General features: G+C 37.8%; 1 protein-coding gene across 2 annotated transcripts in view; it reads left to right on the top strand.

The window, feature by feature from the left end:
* The window catches only part of ANAPC10 (anaphase promoting complex subunit 10), a 34,390-nt gene extending 17,176 nt beyond the window's left edge, over nt 1–17,214 (top strand). The window contains exons 5-6 of one of the 2 annotated variants that reach the window (XR_004159470.1): nt 9,797–10,125; nt 16,832–16,897. Coding sequence is in view for 1 of the 2 variants with exons in the window: in XM_003205418.4 (XP_003205466.1) it covers nt 16,832–17,062 (231 nt within the window). In the remaining variant the exon portion in view is untranslated. Of the gene's footprint in view, nt 1–9,796; nt 10,126–16,831 lie in introns of both variants that reach the window. The other variant, XM_003205418.4, reaches the window with a different exon arrangement.
* Nucleotides 17,215–17,521: the final 307 nt, after the last annotated feature.

The raw sequence follows: 17,521 nt of genomic DNA, 5'->3' as shown, positions 1-17,521 counted from the left end.
TGAGGTGTGGCGGCCATAGCGGTGAGGCCAGTCTCTTTTCAGTGGTACGTGGAGACAGGACGAGGGGAAACGGACATAAGCTGCAGCATAGGAAGTTTCGCACGAATGTGCGTAAGAACTTCTTCACGGTGAGGGTGACGGAGCACTGGAACAGGCTGCCCAGGGAGGTTGTGGAGTCTCCTTCTCTGGAGATATTCAAGTCTCGCCTGGACGCCTACCTGTGCGACCTGGTTTAGGGAACCTGCTTTGGCAGGGGGGTTGGTCTCGATGATCTCTAGGGGTCCCTTCCAACACCTACAGTTCTGTGATTCTGTGATACATCTTATCTGCTTAACACAGCCAACTTGTGGGCAGCTACAGCTGGGAGCACCTTGTGACTCTTGCTCAGTTTAGCAGTGAGGTGGGGGAAGCAGCTGTACCAGTGTAGAAGGAATGAGGAGCTAGTTGGACCATTACTAACTTTCTAGCCCTATTGTGTCTTCCGTGTTGTAAGTGTATTTGTATCAGTACAAATGAGTGTTTTCATTATTTGAAGTAGTATTTCTTTGTAGCAAATATAAAGACAAACAACATCTAAAAAAATAAAGCGAAAACAGACAATGTGCTTTGTGTCAGGCCAGCAGCAAAACAAATAACGAGAAAATTATCATAATGCAGAAGTTGGGTTAGCATACAGAGACCATACAGAATGACACATTCTTAGTATTTATAAAAGCATAAAGAGAATTGTTCGTCAGGCTGAGGTTAGATCCATGGGTGTATTCCATGCAGATATGTAAGCAGGGTTTTAGCTTTAAAATCACGCTTGCGTTTTTATGCCTAAAACTTTAACGTGTCAGTGGAAAATGGAAAGCTGAGGTTCTCATGTCATTAGGAAAGTAGACTTAGCCTGACGTCTGATGGAAACTTATAGAAAAGAAGCTTCATTTGACAGAAAGGAACACTTCCCACAACAAAGCTGTCCTTGGCAGTCAGAACAAAGTACACCTAGCAAGTGATAGACATTGAGAGCAAATATTAAGTTCTTGACATGACCTTCAGTAGCTATAAAGCTATCTTTATGACAGTCCTTCCTAGAATTGGGTCTTGCTCCCTTGATTGCTGGAACGTTATTTTAGTTGGGAGGCATATCTTCAAGGAACGTTGGTTAACACGCTGCTAGATGATGTCTGCATAGAATTCTCATGAAGTTTTCTGTTCCCTATCTCAATTAGCCTATGAAAATGTTTCTATAGGTATGTAGTTTCTTCCTTTCTGAGGACTGTTCGTTCTTATTCGTTCACAAGATTGCAGAGATAAAGCATTTGAATCATAAAAACCTTTCCCAGGGTTTTCCTATTCTCAGTAGGAACGCATGAGAGTGTGGAATGTGGCATGTGTGTCTGGCTTGAGGGCCTGTGTTCTCGAGCCTTTTTAATCCAGTTCCTAAACTAGGTTTATCTCATGCTTCTATTATTTCAGAATGAGTTCTGGAATGTTTTCTCTCATCTTAAAAGAATGTTAACAAATAGTCTTTAATGAGGCTTTCTACTAGTGCTGTTCTCAATCTTATTTGAGTGAACTCTGCTTTTTTTATTCTTCCTCTGTAGTCGTTCAATTGTATACGAGAGGCTTTATTGATAATTTTCACTAGCGAATGCAGAAAATGCTCATTTCTCTAATGTTCTGAGACTGCTTTCCACTTATTAGTAAGAATTAACCTATTAGATATTACTGGGGATGACTCGTGAGATCATATCAAAGCATTACTATCTTGCTAAGATAATAGTTGCAGTTCTGTATCGAGAGTAATGACTTAAATCTTTAAACAGGCTTCTATCTGTGTCAATAGGTCTTCGTGATTGTGATAGTCACCGTGTCTAACGGAGAGGTTTTCCAAAATAGGTTTTGGGTAAATCACACTGTGGCTTTATGTTGCGGAATTATTAGTCTTTCTGTTTATACTGTCTGTGATTTACTTAGAAATAAATTAGGAAGAGGTGCACGTGTGTCCACAGGACTTGCAGATGTGCTGGAAGGTGTACACTTGCAATTGGGTTCTGTCAGCATGTTATTAACTTCACGTCTCTAAGTAGTAAGATAATGTCCAACGGTACTCCTAGTTTAAGGACTCAGTAGGCCTGGTGGTAAGCAAGTTATCAGTTGTGTCACTTAAGTGTTTTGTTGGATCCATACTCATGCTTCCTCGTCCTTCAGGAGCGCGTATGGTGTAGTTCTGTTTCAATTCTCATGTGGTTTGTATTCCTAATTTACTGAATACAAGACTATGTAAGGCTTCTGCTAATAGTAGACGTGCTGTTGCAGTAAAATTGCATTAACCCAACCCAGTACCTTTGTCTGAATACCTTTTTGAAACTGTACATTCTTAAAGTGAATGGCTGGCTACTTGAGGAGTCTTCAACTCCTAGGAGGTATTCAAGAAATAGAGTGTATGTGTGTTGAGTGAAGTAGAGACCAAAGGCTGACCTCAAAATAGTGAAAGATAGCCCTGCGTTTTACTGGGCATGTTTTCTTAAAGGTTTGTAAGAAAACCCAAGCAAAAGGTTAAAAACTCTACTGTATTTGTTCTGGTACATTAGAGAAAAAGAAATTGTGTAGACTTGAAATTAAATGCTTCCATTGGGCAACAGTCCTGATTCCAGCTTTGCAAATTTATGGAAGTGTATTCTGGCTCATATAAAACTACCCAGCTGAACTTCTGTGACAGATGCACTATTTCTTCTGCTTTAAAGTTCATTCATACAAAAATATATCTCCAGTGAGACGTGTTTATTAACTTGAGATCCTTCTCAGATGAGACATACTGTTGCCTTTTTAAATTTACACATAGTTTTCACAACAGTCTCTTGCATTTGTTTCCAATGAACAAATATTCCTTGTTTAAAGTTGCATCTGCTCTGGATCCTCTGAAATGTTACTCTGTGTTTGCTTATTGAAATCTGGCATCTTATAATGAACTTGGGTAATGTTGCAGTTGACTGGTTTTGACCCACGTACTGTTACTGACTATCTGCCTCTGTCATCAGCAGAATCTCTATCCAGATAGAATACAATTAGTACTTTAGGGTCTTTATTCTCTGTTGGGAGAGGTAAGCTTTCTGTTTTCTGCTTCCCTGGAAATAAAATCTGCCTAGGAAAATAAGATTGTTCCTTGTGGATCCAGAAGAAATGCTTTCACTTGATCCAATTTTTTGGTGTGTTTTTCAAAAGCAGTGTATTGTCATATTGCTCATTTAAAAACCAAGTTTTCACTTATTTGCTAGCACTCGGGTATAACTTATTGCATGAAAGATGTAATTTTTTCCTCAGTATATAATAGGAGCCTTTTACAGCAGGAGGAATGGATCTATGTTAGGTGGAACTTCTCCCTCACCTATAGAGGCTTCTTGAGAGCTAGCAGCTATTTGCTCTGTGGTGACTGAGTTGGTTTTCATTAATTGTCATTATATTTTTTTCCATGATTGTTTTTTCAAGTGTTGCAGCACTCTATGGGATGCAGAGGGCAAGACCTCTGTGATTCTGTGACTTAGTGTTGTCAGCAGCTGATGATTATTCGGTATGATTTGATATAGGATTAATTCACTGTGGCTAGTTTTCAGATACTTGAAACTGTAATGTTCATTGCATAATTTGACTTCAAGAAATACTTTATTTGTATAATTTAACTGTAGCTATGTCTAGACGTATTTCCTGGATATGGCTAAACAACTTTAAAGGTCAAGTGTGAGCTGATTTTTTTTTAACTTTCACACAAACAAAATATTATCCTCTTATATATGTTAGAATAAATGGAAACAGCAGACATGGTAAGTGCAGTTGTCACCAGCTTTGCAAACCTCTGCAACTTAGAAAGAGTCGTCGTTTTCCGGTAGTATTCTCAATCATTTTAGCTTCCATTTGTAATTAATTTGTGTGGAGCATTCTTACAATTTATTTATATTGTTTCCTCTTGTAGTATTCAGTTAAAACAAGATGACTCAGCAGCTCTGGTTTGGAAAAAAATAACAGGAGCTCTTCCTTCATGCTCCTCTATCCATTAGTTTTTAGAAGTCAGAGTGGCTTGGGTTGGAAGGGATCTTAAGGATAGTCTGATTCCAACTGCACTGCCATGGACAGTGAGACCTTCCAATAGAACAGTTGACCCAGGTCCCCGTCTCCCCATCCAGCCTGGCCTTGAGCTCTTGAAGGGATGGGACATCCACATTTTATTTGGGCAGCCTGTTCCGGTGCTCCACTGCACTTATAGTAAATTATCTTCCTTACATCTAGTCAAATCTATCTCTTTTACCTAAAAGCTTAACTTTGTTTCATTCATGTCACTGTCTATCGTTCTCTTGATGTGTAACTATTTCGGCATTTTCTTGTAAAACAGTTGTTTCTTAGATGCTTACAGGAAATTGTTTCCTCCTTTCTTGTAGAGTTAGGTTGTGATCTGTTACTCTCACAGATGGTGGTGACTGATACTAATACTTTGTGCTATTCTTCAGTCATCGGTCTCATTCATGCTAAAATCTGAAATTTAGATGAATTTACTGTATTTGCAATCTACTGTAGTGGCATATTTGAGTGCTTTCATTCAATGTTTTCTGTTCAGTAGATAATTGAAGTTCTGTCTTCTCTGAGTAGGTTGTCTCGTCTGGAAACAGTAGGAGATCATATCCTTATTTTGAATAGATTCTTCTTTGGAGAGTGACTAAAACTTTTAAATCATAGTAGTTGTAGTAGAAATGCAAGTCATGGCTTGAACCTGTGATAGAGGCAGGGCCAATCCAGGGGAGCTCAGGTGCATGCAATGTACCTAGGTGACCAGAAGGGGTGGAGTCAGGATCCACCCCTTTCCAGATCTCATTTAAGGGTTGGCAGTGGAGGTAAACGGTATCTTGCTGGAGATCCCTGCATGCCTGAAGCCTTCTGAAGGTATGCAGCTTTTTTCCCCGCATTTCTGTGCCTGCTGCTCTTGCATTAGAGCAAATCCCTACTCTCTGCAGCCTGGGATCTTGCTGCTCTGCTGTCATAATTGCACTTTCTATCATGTTACAGTAATATAACTGGAAAAATCTTAGCTTTGCTTTTCTTTTGCCTGACTAAGATAAAAATGTAAGTAAAAGAGATACTGATGTATCCTCTTAATTGGTAACTTTTCCTTCGTTTCCTTTATTATGAAAAACTTCCTTCATGTGCTCATCTAGATTTTTTTGGTGGCTCTGTCAGTAGAGGTTATTTGGGGCTGTGACTTAAGGGTTTGAATGCAGTAAGTGACACTTACTGGAAGGGATTTGGAAGACAAAGGTTTTCTGTTCTTTATTTTTTTGAGGGGGGGAGGAGGTGGGAGGGAGAGTTGTGTGTTAAGTGGTCTCTTTTTTTTTTGTCTTCAGTTTGGATGAAGATTACTGGAAGGATGGTCAAAGAAAAACTTCAGTATTTTGCTTATGCCTTAGTCTTCTCTATTTTGATAGTGATAGATCCCTTAAAGAACTGTTAGCAAACATGAGTTGTGACATCATATAACATGCTCAGAATATGATTTGAGTTTTTCATCTGAGCATCACATTTCTTAAATGTATGACTTCCTACCTCTCATCTGCATCAGTAATAAATTGAACAGTACTCTGTTGAGAAAAAAAAATCTTCTCATCCCTCTCTCATAATGCTGACTTACGGAAAGCTTAGACTTGTAACAATCATAACTTTTCCATAATATGTTTTCAGAACCAGACTGTTCAGAAGCTGTCTATTCCAGAATGTCTGCATCTTAGTCTTGAAACACTTTAGCTACCAGAAGTAGACAAACTGAAGAAGAAAGCTTGTTTTGGGCTGCACTACGTATTTTTGAGACTCAGCCTACCACTCTAGAGCGTAAGCTCAAGACTCCTTTGGTTGCTTTTTTCAGTTTCAGCATACTATCTGCCAATCTCAAGGGGAGTAATGGAGATTCACTTTATACCTAAGTCTCTGTAGGTCTGAAGGGTTTCTCTTGGTATCGGGAGTCTTCTCTAAGCTTAATAGCCATGTTCTTTGCAGAGGCATGGTGTTCCTGTCTGTGACACAGCTGGTTAATGAGAAGTAGATATTAGAATTGGAATGCACAGGATATTGTTAGCCTCTCCTATGCTTCGACTGATACTTAAATTAACTAGGAAAAAGGTTTTCTGTGAAATCGGACCTAAAGTGTTGGAGAGAGTGTTCCTACTAGAACAAAAGATGAATGATGAAATCTGTTTGAACTGGAACACAAATAAGCTTAGGTTGCTGACTTAGGAGTTATAGGTTTAGTTTAACATATGAAACTCATTGATAGGCTGCACTGTCACCTGCTGTTTCCTGATTGATCACTCTGGTGAATCATTTCTGCTAAATGGAAGTTTAGATTAAATTATGACAATTGACATATGATGTCTTAATTCAGAAACATGCCTTTTTGTGATTGGTAAGGTGCAACGTATAACCTGCTGACATTCTCCAGCATGTGTTGCGATTTCTTTGAAATCTAAACATGGTACTTGGGAAGGTGGCGCAAAGATCTCCATTTGAGATTCGTGGCAGCAAATCCTTGGCCTACCATGTAGAGAGAATATGGAAACCTATCAACACTTTTGTACAGTAACCATTTTCTTAAAGAATTTATGATTCTCATAGGTGTTCTAGTTTGGCTGCTGTGATTGACACTTGGAGACCACAGGAATTTAAGTGCTAGTTAATAAGGAAATGAGAATGGACCAAGGCTGTTGTGGTGTTTTTTTTTTTTGGTAGGGGAGCACTAGGCAATATAGGCCTTCTGTATGATACAGTATACCATTTTGAGGAATTTTGTTCTTCAGATGTATTTTTGTGTCCCTAAGATGATGCCTGTTACAAATTCCATGTCACATTTCCTGCTGGATAGCCACGGCAAAGTGATATTGATGCTTAGGGTTGATAGTGATGTAATTGGAGTGTAGGGCTAGGGATTGTGGCTTGAATTAATTTGGAATCAAGCCTTAGATAAACTTGTCATTAGTGGTAAAACACAAAAATAAGTCTTTTCTCTGCAAATAACCATTCAGTTGGATTTCTCATTTGAAAACTACTTAAAAGGTTTTACTTTGCCTTTACTTCGGTTTTCTGACCTTTCTGACCACTTCCACACCTGCGTAGAAGTGTTAATTACACTAGCCTTTTCATTTGAAGTTTTTATGCTTTTTACTAAGTATTGCTTTTTTGAAAAATGACCATTAAAAAAACAAGTCTAAAGGGACTCAACTCATTTAGCACAGGAGTCTGTTGCTCTTCTACTATTTGTTTGCCTTCTACCAGGAGTTCTGTGCAAGACCTTCAAGAAAGTAGTGAGCTGCCTTTGGCCTGAATTGAAGCAGAAGTGATGCTTTACGGAGCTTTTTCTAAATAATATATATATATTTTTTTTTGCAAAACTTGTTACCCCTTTGTTGAATGGTTCATACTTGATTGAAATGAAGACAAATTATATTGACTCCGGTTATTTAGTCACTGTAACAGGTGGTTTAATTCCATAAACTAAATTGGCGCACTTGATGGATTTCATCATTTATATTGATTCAGAAGATTCTGACAAAAACCGAAGATGTGTTGAAAACTTATCTGTGCAAGCTTGATGCACTTCTGAAAACCTTGCCCAGTACGGTTTAGATTTTTTCATAGAATTTTTCTGTGATTTTTATTGAGCTGATTGAGTGCTTATCTAGTAAATTTTTCACTATGTGATCTGGTTCACTCTTATACTCAGACATTTTGTGACAAATAGTTATTGAGATGATCTGCATTGGTCAACTTTACGTGCTATCTTTAGCTTGGCCTGTGTCTTTAATTTTTAATTGATCCCAGTATAACTCTTGGTTAACTTTGACTGTTGTAATCTGGAGTAAAGAAGTCTAAAAAGAGTTTTCAACTTCTTTTTGGCTAAGGATGTTTTGACCTTTGTTTTTCCATCTCCCCCATATTTCCAGAAGTACTTTTTTTCAGCTCATTTGAACAGGTTGCTTATGTATGATACTAATCTTTAATGTTTGCAGTTTTCATTGCATAGTGTAGATTATGCTACAGCTGGTATCCTGACTGCCATGCTAATAGATGAGTCATCTTGACGGATTGGGTGTACTCCTCTACTCTTCAGGAACTACTGTGTTGAATGGAAAAGTTCTACCTAATGGACTGCAGTTAGATTTCTTGACCATTTAAAGAGGTGACTGATTAACACCACAGAGCCACCTCCTTAGGTGGTCGTTGCTTCATCAGAGCAAAGTAGTGTGCTTTTCACAGTGAGCTCTTTGAGAATGTTTCTGTGATTCTTGTTAAGCTGCTAATGTGGTGTCCCTCCTTTGACTCGCTTGGAACTTGTGAAGTTTCTTTTGGATCTGCCTCATTTTTCTGCTGGAACTGGTGCATCGCTGCTATTAACTGGTTTTCTTCCTTACTAAGTGAAGTGATGGCTGAAGCCCAAGCTCTGCTACTTCCAGTGTTGACAGTTCCAATACTGGAATTATGCATAAGTCTACTGATTCTGAATTCTGCTAGCTATAGATTCTGAATTCTGCTAGTTATGTGGTAGCACATGGTAGTTAAAAATTTGGAAACTGGGCCAGCTTTTTTCCGTGCCAGTTGTTGTAGAAAGCATGTGCATAGCTGGGGGGAAGTATGCTAAGAAAAAGCTGCCTTCATATTCTACTATTCAGCTTGGATAAAGTCTGTGTAATAATGCTTCATTTCTGAAAATAGCATTTTATTAAAATCTTTCACTGTTTGAAAGAATACATTATTGAGAACATCTACTTTGGAAAAGCAAGGTGTTTTTTATGTAGCTCTACGATCAGAACTAGTTAAGCATGTAGAAGGGTGAAACTGTATTTATGAAGAAGGGTATTGTGGTTTAATCTGGCAGGTGCCAGAGCCCCATATGTCCATATGCTTGCTACCCTTCTCGGTGGGATAGGGGAGATAAGTGGGGAGGATGGAGGGAAACGATGTATAACTCCTATGTTGAGATAAAGCAATTTACGAAGATAGAGAAAAGGAAAAGGATAATAGTTTTGACTATATATATATGCATGTATATACCAAGTGATACACAAGCAATTGCTCACTACTCAGACTAATACTCAGCGAGCCTCCCAAGCAGCATAAGAGAATTAGAATTACTCCCATCCCTTTCCTAACTCTATCCATATGATGTCACATAAGGAATATCCCTTTGATCACTAAGTCAACTGTCCTGATTCTGTTCCTTCCCAGCTACTTAGGCTTTTTGATGAGAACAGCCTTGGCTCTGTATGACACTGCTTAACCAAGTACAAGCATCAATGTGTTATCAACATAGTTTTTCTCCTAGAGTCAAAATATGGCTTCCTACCAGATGCTCTGAGGAAAACAGTTCCATCCCAGCTGAAACTAAGTCTACATCCACCACTTATTCCGTATCATTTTACATCATGCTCAGGTCCCACAAGTTCTGCACATCCTAAAAAATTACTGTCACCTATCTTGTTTTTTAATATCTACATACAATATTTCCATAATCTATGGGTCATCCATGTAACTTCTCAATAGTATTCATTCTGCATGTTACTTCATGCTCCATCTGTCACAATTCTTTCAGTTTGTGAGAGATGATTCACAGTGAGTTACCGTGTGGTGAAGCTAGCTCTGGTTCTGTCAGTTTGTTTTCTAACCTCTGTAGTTCTTACTGTAACAATGTTAACAAGACATAACTGTGATGATGATGACAAACAGTATTATATAACAATTTAACATCATAAAAATTAAATTATTGGTTGTTCTCATCCAGCATCGAATCACCTCAAGGTACACAAAAGACATCCTTCCACCTTACCCACCGTGTGCACCCAATTCTTTGAGCAAAAGCAATCTCATGAGTAGAATCATAGAATGACCAAGGTTGGAAAAGACTTCAAGGATCATTCAGTCCAACCATCCACATATTGCCAGTATTTCCTGCTAAACTATGTCCCTCAGTACAACATCCACATGTACCTTGAACACCTTCCGGGTTGGTTACTCCACCACATCCTTGGACATCCTGTTCCAGTGCCTGACCACTCAACTGAAGAAGAGAGAGGTTGCTTCCATTACTGTAAGCACATGACATTTGCCACGGTGAGTTTGTGGGAGTGTGATATAATCCACCTGCTAGGCCTCCCCATGTTTGTGTTACTGTGATTGTTCTCCACCAAAGAGGTTTTATCCGCTTTGCTTGCATAATAGCGGCACATGTTTCACATGCATGGATAACCTGTGCAATAGTAGTCTGGATCAGCCTGTGACAGATGGTATGGCCGTGGCTTTTTTTCCCTTAGGGCAGCCCCTCCAAGTAAAGCAAACTGTCCTGCACTCTGCTGCCATAGGGATTGCAAAAAGTGATTTTTGATGTCACTTATGGCATACCATTTGGCTGCCTTTGAGTCAGCTGATATTTAAGTTCTAGCGTGCCTGGCATAGCAGTGCTTAACCCTGGTGTGACTTAATTCTGCAATAGGCCGCAATAGTCCACTGTTAGCTTTTACTCTCCATTCGACTTTCGCAGTGGCTTTACAAGAGTTCAGAAGGGTGAATGAGTCTTGCGATAACTCCTTGGTTCTCTTGTTGATGGATCAGGTGATGAATGAGAATTAGGGAGTCCCAGTTGGTGTGATATTACTGCTGGTGCTCGACTGTAGTAGCAAAACGTAGCACCCTACCAGACACTTTGAAGAAAACAAAATTCGCACCCCACAAAAAAGGTAGGTTTGATAGCTCTATGAGACAAGTAGAAGGACAAACTTCAGGTGCCGCTTGGTTTTATAGTTTGTTTTATATGTAAATATTCGTGTTTGTCACTTGGATCGAGTAGTACAGATGAACAGGTGGAGATATGATTGTATATACCAGTATCTCAAAGAGTCGTTGTATCATGCTAGAGCTGTAATGATAACAGTAATGCTCAGCTTTGTCAGCGCGTGTGTGCGGAGAGATTATTTCCAACAAAGGAAGAAAAAAGAAAATAGTCGTCTTTTTTGTCCTATATATGCATAGGAAAACACTTGGGAGCCGTGTCTTGCATACATCCTGGGATGCCTTTGTAGAGACTCTGAATAAAGCTACTTGTAATGGTTTTAAACTTTGTGCCTTAACAAAAGGTAGCTTTTTAGGACAACAGAAATTCTGCATTGTTTCAATGATGGTAACTACAGTACGTGTAGTAGACAACTTGGATATGATAAGCCTGTAAGAATAATTAGCAGTTTGAGTTTTGTACCACTTCAAAGAGATCTCAAAATTTAAATAGTATATCTTTGAATATTGAAAAGAGGTCAACTTCCATTTCTAGTAGGATTAAATAACAATGGAAAAACTTGTTTTCACATGTTGCCTGAAAAACTACGGTGTGGCTTCCAAGTGTGAAAGTAATTAATGAGCAGACTTCTTACAGAGTACTTATGTACATTATAGGGCTGTAGCGCTATGACATGCGTAGTCTGAAGGAACTGAATTAATTCAAATATGACACCAGACTGGCCTCAGATAATGTATGGCATGGGACAGGCTGGAGAATGACATAAAGGGCATTACCATTTTTCATTTGTATGTACTGTTTAGACAGCTGCCGGGAAGTCACAAAGGAGGTCCTATATCCAAAATATCCCTGATACTTACTATTTCCAAACAGTAGGAAAACGTGTTTTGCTCAGATGCTTTTGCTGTCAAACTTCTGTAATCTCAAAACTGGAAGGCTCTTTCTCCAGTTGAGCTGTCTGACTTCCATTTAATTGTTCTTTGTTTACTAATGGAAATGCAGCCTTCATCATTAGTAGTATCCCTCTTCTATGCTGTTATTGGCCAACTGAAGTTAAATTTAACAATGGGACTTAATAATGGGATTGAAAGATGTATTAAATTTGGTTGGCTTTCTTTTTTTTGGAGAGCTTATGGTTCTTTAAAGGAGAGGTAAGTACAACTCCTCACGATTATGTACCTCAGCTTCTCAACCACTCCTGGAAGCAGTAGTAGCTGGTTGACCAAACAGGCTGCACACTGCTGACAGTCAATATTCAGAGCTGTGAACTGATCTTTTCTTGCCCTCCTACGCAGAGAGCAGACCCAGGGTAGGCTTTTGGGACCCGTGTATACACAACCATGTTTCACTTTTTTTTTTGATGGTTTTTGTGTTCAGGAAACCTAATTCTGTCCACTCGTATTGATTTTTTTTTTTTCCTCAGTTGAATCAGATGGATTTGTTTTTATCTGCTGCCCTTAGCCTTTTCTCACTGTTCTTGAGTGTAAGTTACATTCTCTCCCTTTCAAGTAGGTAACAGTTTTTTCGCATTATGCTATTGAAAAAGTATGTTGTCTTCCTTAAGAGACCTGAAAGAAGAAGCGTATTTTTTGACTACTTATTCTATGAGGAAGCCAGCAATACCAGTGTAGATTCCTGTGGATTTTTGGTCTTTACCTTATCTGTTTAAAGTTTATCAGGTTTTTCTGTTGCTAACTTTGTTTTTGTACGTATGGTTTGCATCTTCTGTGGCGGAACTCCCATTAGTGGTAATAGTAGGTTTGCTTTATGTATTTCTGAACTATGTGAGAAAGTGAAGAAACAGGATTATTCAGTTGATGAGGCTTTCCATTTACCCTGTTATTTCTGCTTTGGCTTTTAAAATTACATAAATATATAATCTCACTCAAGTAATCCATATGTGAAGCCGTAGCACGTAAAGGACAGGAAAATAAGGAAGCAGTGGAGAGAAAGCAGGAGAAGAGATAGATAAGAGTATGTAACAGCAGCAAAGGACAGGTGAGTGACTTTACATTTAAATTTTTATCCCTTGTTTTTGCATTTATTTTGACTTTTACACTCTGCTTCTCTCCCAAACATCTTAAAATGCGTCATAGAAGAAATAAGTTTAAGCAGCGAAACTTAAGCGCATTTGGTATATAAGATTAGAGCTGTGGGAACTGTCCCAGGTTACTAATATTTAACTTGTATTGATTCTTGTTTAGGTAACAAAGAAGTCTCCTTTTTTTTTTTTTAAACTTCGCTTATGGAATTAGTAACATAGCTGATAAGTAAAACTTTACTGGAGGACAGTTACTTGTGATAGATTCCTAATGAATGACTTGCCTATGAGGGAAAAATAAAGGAAGAAACTTGAATGTGTCATTTCCTTATAATGAATTTGTGCTTTAGGGTTAGAACAGAACATCTATATACAGTGGTTAGTGCTTTTTAAAGAAAATAATTGAGAGAAAAGTCTACTGAAATGAGTGTAATATATCTACTATAAGTAGAGTTGCCAGTGGCCACCTTTACCTAAGCTGTGATTTTTTTTTTCTTTTTTAAGACTTAACTCTTAGTTTCTTAAACTTTTATCAGTGTTCAGTTCAAACTACAATTTCCTGTTCCAGATGTCTGCTTCTGGCTGACTTTTTAAAGAAACTTCAGCCAAAGCTGTTCAGTTATAAGAAGTAGGCTAGTGAAAAGTATGCTGTTTTGCTTGTGTAAGAATATTCTCGTGTCTTTCTTTGATGCTCCAGTGCCCCCAAGCTCTGAAGCAAGGATTTGTAGTTTGGCAGGAGTTCAGCCTTTGTGTTGAGGATGTGCCTTTTGCCTCCCTGTGAAAAATCCACCCAAATTTCCAGACTGGTTTACAAGGCTTTGAAAGATTGCCATTTGCATGAGCTTAACAGGAATTTCTTAAAACTTCATAGTAAGTTTCCTTTAGATTCTGATCACGCTGTGACTGCTTCAGGCAGAGATGAACTGCATGTTTCACCCTGTTACTGCTGAAAATTGTAATGCTGGATCTGGGTACTAACACCAAACTAAAAGTGGGCAGCGTATTGTCTTGTACTGCCGCTGCTGATTGCCATTCCTGTTTGTTCTTCATAGTAGAGGATCGATATGAATGAGAAACGTTGAGCAGTGTGTGTCATGATCTTCTGTTCTGATGATCACAGAATACGTGCATCACTGGAAAAAATTTTCTAGTGAAAATTCAGATAATTATTGTCTTTAAACTTCTGTAATTGAATGGGTTTCAAGGTTTTAATGATCTTACTGAACTATGTGGGCATCAGTTAAAAACTGGCAGAGACATGAAAGAGTCACTGTATAGAATTGTTATTTAGACTACTTATTTGTGAGCTTAATTTCTTCAAATGACTAGACCTAAATCCAGACCCCTTGCACTATTCAGCCTAGAACTTGATTCATGTGTGTTATTTCAAGTGACAACCATTAGATTAGAATGGGGAGCAGAGTCTATTTTGAGGATGACTTTGGAGTTCGTACAATAAATTCATTTGTTATGGAAACTGGAACTTGAGCAGTAAGCAAAGCAGATTTCAGGAACAAAACAATAAAAGAAAAGTGGCTGAGACAACTGAGTACTTCTTGAAGAATTCTGTGCATCGTTGTGGTCTCTTCACAGGATGCACTGAGATAACTTCTCATGTAATCTGCGTGTTCCAGTAGCTGATGTAAAAACGTCACTAGCCTGTGGGAATGTGAACGCATAAAGCTGCATGTGAACTTGGTGCGAGCTGAACATCTCAAATATTGTATGTTCCTAAGGAATTAAAATTCAGGTTTAAAATAGGCAACGTTTGACATGTGAAATTTGGGATTATTTTAATCTAAACTTAATTTAGTTGCCTGTTTTACAGTTGAAGAAACTATTTATCACTGTTTAAAGGCTAGGGAAGAAATAAATTGCCTTTTATAGGAGGATTGAAAAACAAGTTCCATGAATGTGTGACTACCTTCTATTGATAGGGGATGAAACCAAATATTAATACGTATGTAACTTAAAAATGTACCCTGACATAGGAAGAAACTTAGAAGTTGCATTTGCATCTCTCATAATTGAAATGCTCATCTCTGGACCTTAGTAATGTTCTTAGGATGTGATTTTTCTATGTGAAGGTAACAGGCATTTAACTTAATTTTAAGGTAACAATTCAGTTCCACTGATCTCAAGGTATCTCTTCTGTTTCTGGAGGTGAAGACCTTTTACTCTCTGTAATTTATTTGACAATAAACAGTATGAATCTGAACTGCATTGTTTCTATCTGAAACTGATGACATAAGGTGTATCCAGTAATCAATTTCAAACTGATCCAAGCATTAAAACCCCTAATTTCGTAGCTCAGAAACTTGATTTTTCATTTTGAATCATCGGTCAAACTTTTAAAACTTTGAGAGTAATATTAAAATGCAAGTTTAATTACATGTAACTTTTAAAATTTGCTACTAAATCATAGGCGCTTCACCTTAGTACTAGTTCAATAAAATATTACTGAAATCGTCCTTCTTTCCATTTATTGCAGAGATTAAAATCATGCTTGCTATTATCAGTTGGCAACTGCCTCACATAATTAATTTCTTGTATGTAAAGCTGCTTCGGCAATGGATCAGTTTTATCACTTTTTAAAGGTTACTGCTACCTGAAGCAACCTATGCTAAAAAAGATCTGATAGGCTTTTCTGAAAGGGACAGGGTTACAACAAACATGTGAATGTGTATCTGTGTAAGTTTCCGCCTAGGAGTGTAAGTATTCTACTAACTCTTAGTGAATTTAATGATTTGGAAATGATTTATTGGAGAGCCTGCGTCAGGGGAAAGAATATTTTAAAAAAGTACCTTAGTTTCATTTCTTTTTCAACTGAAAGCAGTTTTAAGATATGCGTCTTTTAACTTTGCTGGTTTCTTGGATGGTTTTCTGAGTGCTTGATAATGCTTCTAAAATAGCAGATCTCATGTGGATCTTTAACAAGCTTCAGCAAAGGCAACTAGTTTTAAGCATTTGATGGGATTCTTGTCACGCAGTGTGTTCAGGAGAAGGATGAGACATTTGAGCTGCCCAAGGCATACCTCTTCTTCAGAAGTCATCTGCTAAAAGCAGCAGTCAGTTCAGCTGTGTGAAGTTCAGTTGCTTGTGGAGAACTGATTTCTCTCCCACCCCTGACTCTTCCCCCTAGAAAGTCAGGAGCACTGACTTCTGTGCTCCTCCACGTGGTCTTTGAGCTGTGCTTTGAAGTAGAGCAACTAGTTTTAATCAAAGCTGTCGCTATGCTTCTGCGTAACTTCTAGCTTGGTTTTAGTATGCTGACGTACTAGTGATGTGTGTAAAGTTAACAAAATGCAATTCTTCATTTGCTTTGATGTTGACTTCTATAGAAGTAGAAATAAGAAAAAAAAATCATATTCCGCTTGGTTTGTTGTGTGAAAGCAAACTGAGAATGGACTTTTAGAATGTAATTAAATAGCTGTGCAGCAATTATTACTTAGACAGGCATCTGTCTTGACACATAGGTGATTGTGTGGTCAAGTCTGTGAGTTATCCTGTATTTTTTTTCCTCCTTCACCTTCCTATTATTTCTCAATATCCCTAATAGCCTAAGAAATTCTGGAAAAATTGCTTGTACATTTTTAATTTCTTTTCTAAGTCTTTCTAGTATACTTCAGTTCAGAGTGCGTAGATTAAGATTTAAAAAAAACTACAAATGTGCATTCTGTCATTGTGAGTTAGTAACAAGATTTAAATGTTTTGACTTGGCTTCTTCATTTAAGTTCATCTTAAAGAATGAAAATTTAAGAGTAGATTCCTAAAGACAAAAGCAAACAACCGTAGTCAAACAAATTAGTTTGTATCCAGTTGCATCAGTAGTAAATTAGCTGTGCGTATTCAATTAAATGGCTTCAGATTGGTTTGAAAAAGTAACTAAAATCTTACTAGCAAAATTCTTGTGCTAGGTATGGTTTGATATGTAATAGTTTATATTGACTGTTCCTGAATGTTGTGCTCTTGTGTTTTGTTCTTGGCAGCAACTTGAATTAGTGGAACCAAGCGGCTGGATTCATGTTCCTTTAACAGATACCCATAAGAAGCCTATCCGCACATTTATGATTCAGATAGCTGTTCTAGCTAATCACCAAAATGGAAGAGACACTCATATGAGACAAATCAAAGTGTACACCCCAGTGGAAGAGAGCTCTATTGGTAAATTTCCTAGATGTACAACAATTGATTTCATGATGTATCGCTCCATAAGGTAAAATTTCTTAATAGTAACTAATAAAGACAGCTTTTTGATGGCAGTATTGTTGTTAAAATATTTGATTACTTAAAAGCAAGGTTAACTTCAGTGCAATTCTATGTTTACACTTACATTTTGTATGATTTTGAAATAAAATCTCTTATTACAGTATTTTTTTTAGCGTGCAACTTTTCATTACTTTTGCTCTGAGTCTTTGGGTGCATTGCATTACGTGGGGTGGGGACTTGGATTGTTTAAGAAGAGCATTTATGACATGTCATCAATGATTGATTTGATACAGCAATTTTTTACCTCGTACATTATTTCCTCCTTGATCGTGCATGTAAGTAATAGTTCTACTGTTTATTCCTTTACCTATAAGCTATACTTTTAAAGAGCATTCTTTCTGAACAGCATAGTTTAAAGACATTGCCAGTAATGTTCTCTGCCCTTGTTTGTTTACTGTTTCTTTCTTTTA

The sequence above is a fragment of the Meleagris gallopavo genome, chromosome 4 (assembly GCF_000146605.3).
Source record: "Meleagris gallopavo isolate NT-WF06-2002-E0010 breed Aviagen turkey brand Nicholas breeding stock chromosome 4, Turkey_5.1, whole genome shotgun sequence".
NCBI classification, from domain to species: domain Eukaryota; kingdom Metazoa; phylum Chordata; class Aves; order Galliformes; family Phasianidae; genus Meleagris; species Meleagris gallopavo.
Note: the sequence above shows the minus strand (reverse complement) of the source record. Positions and strands in the feature narration are given on the sequence as shown.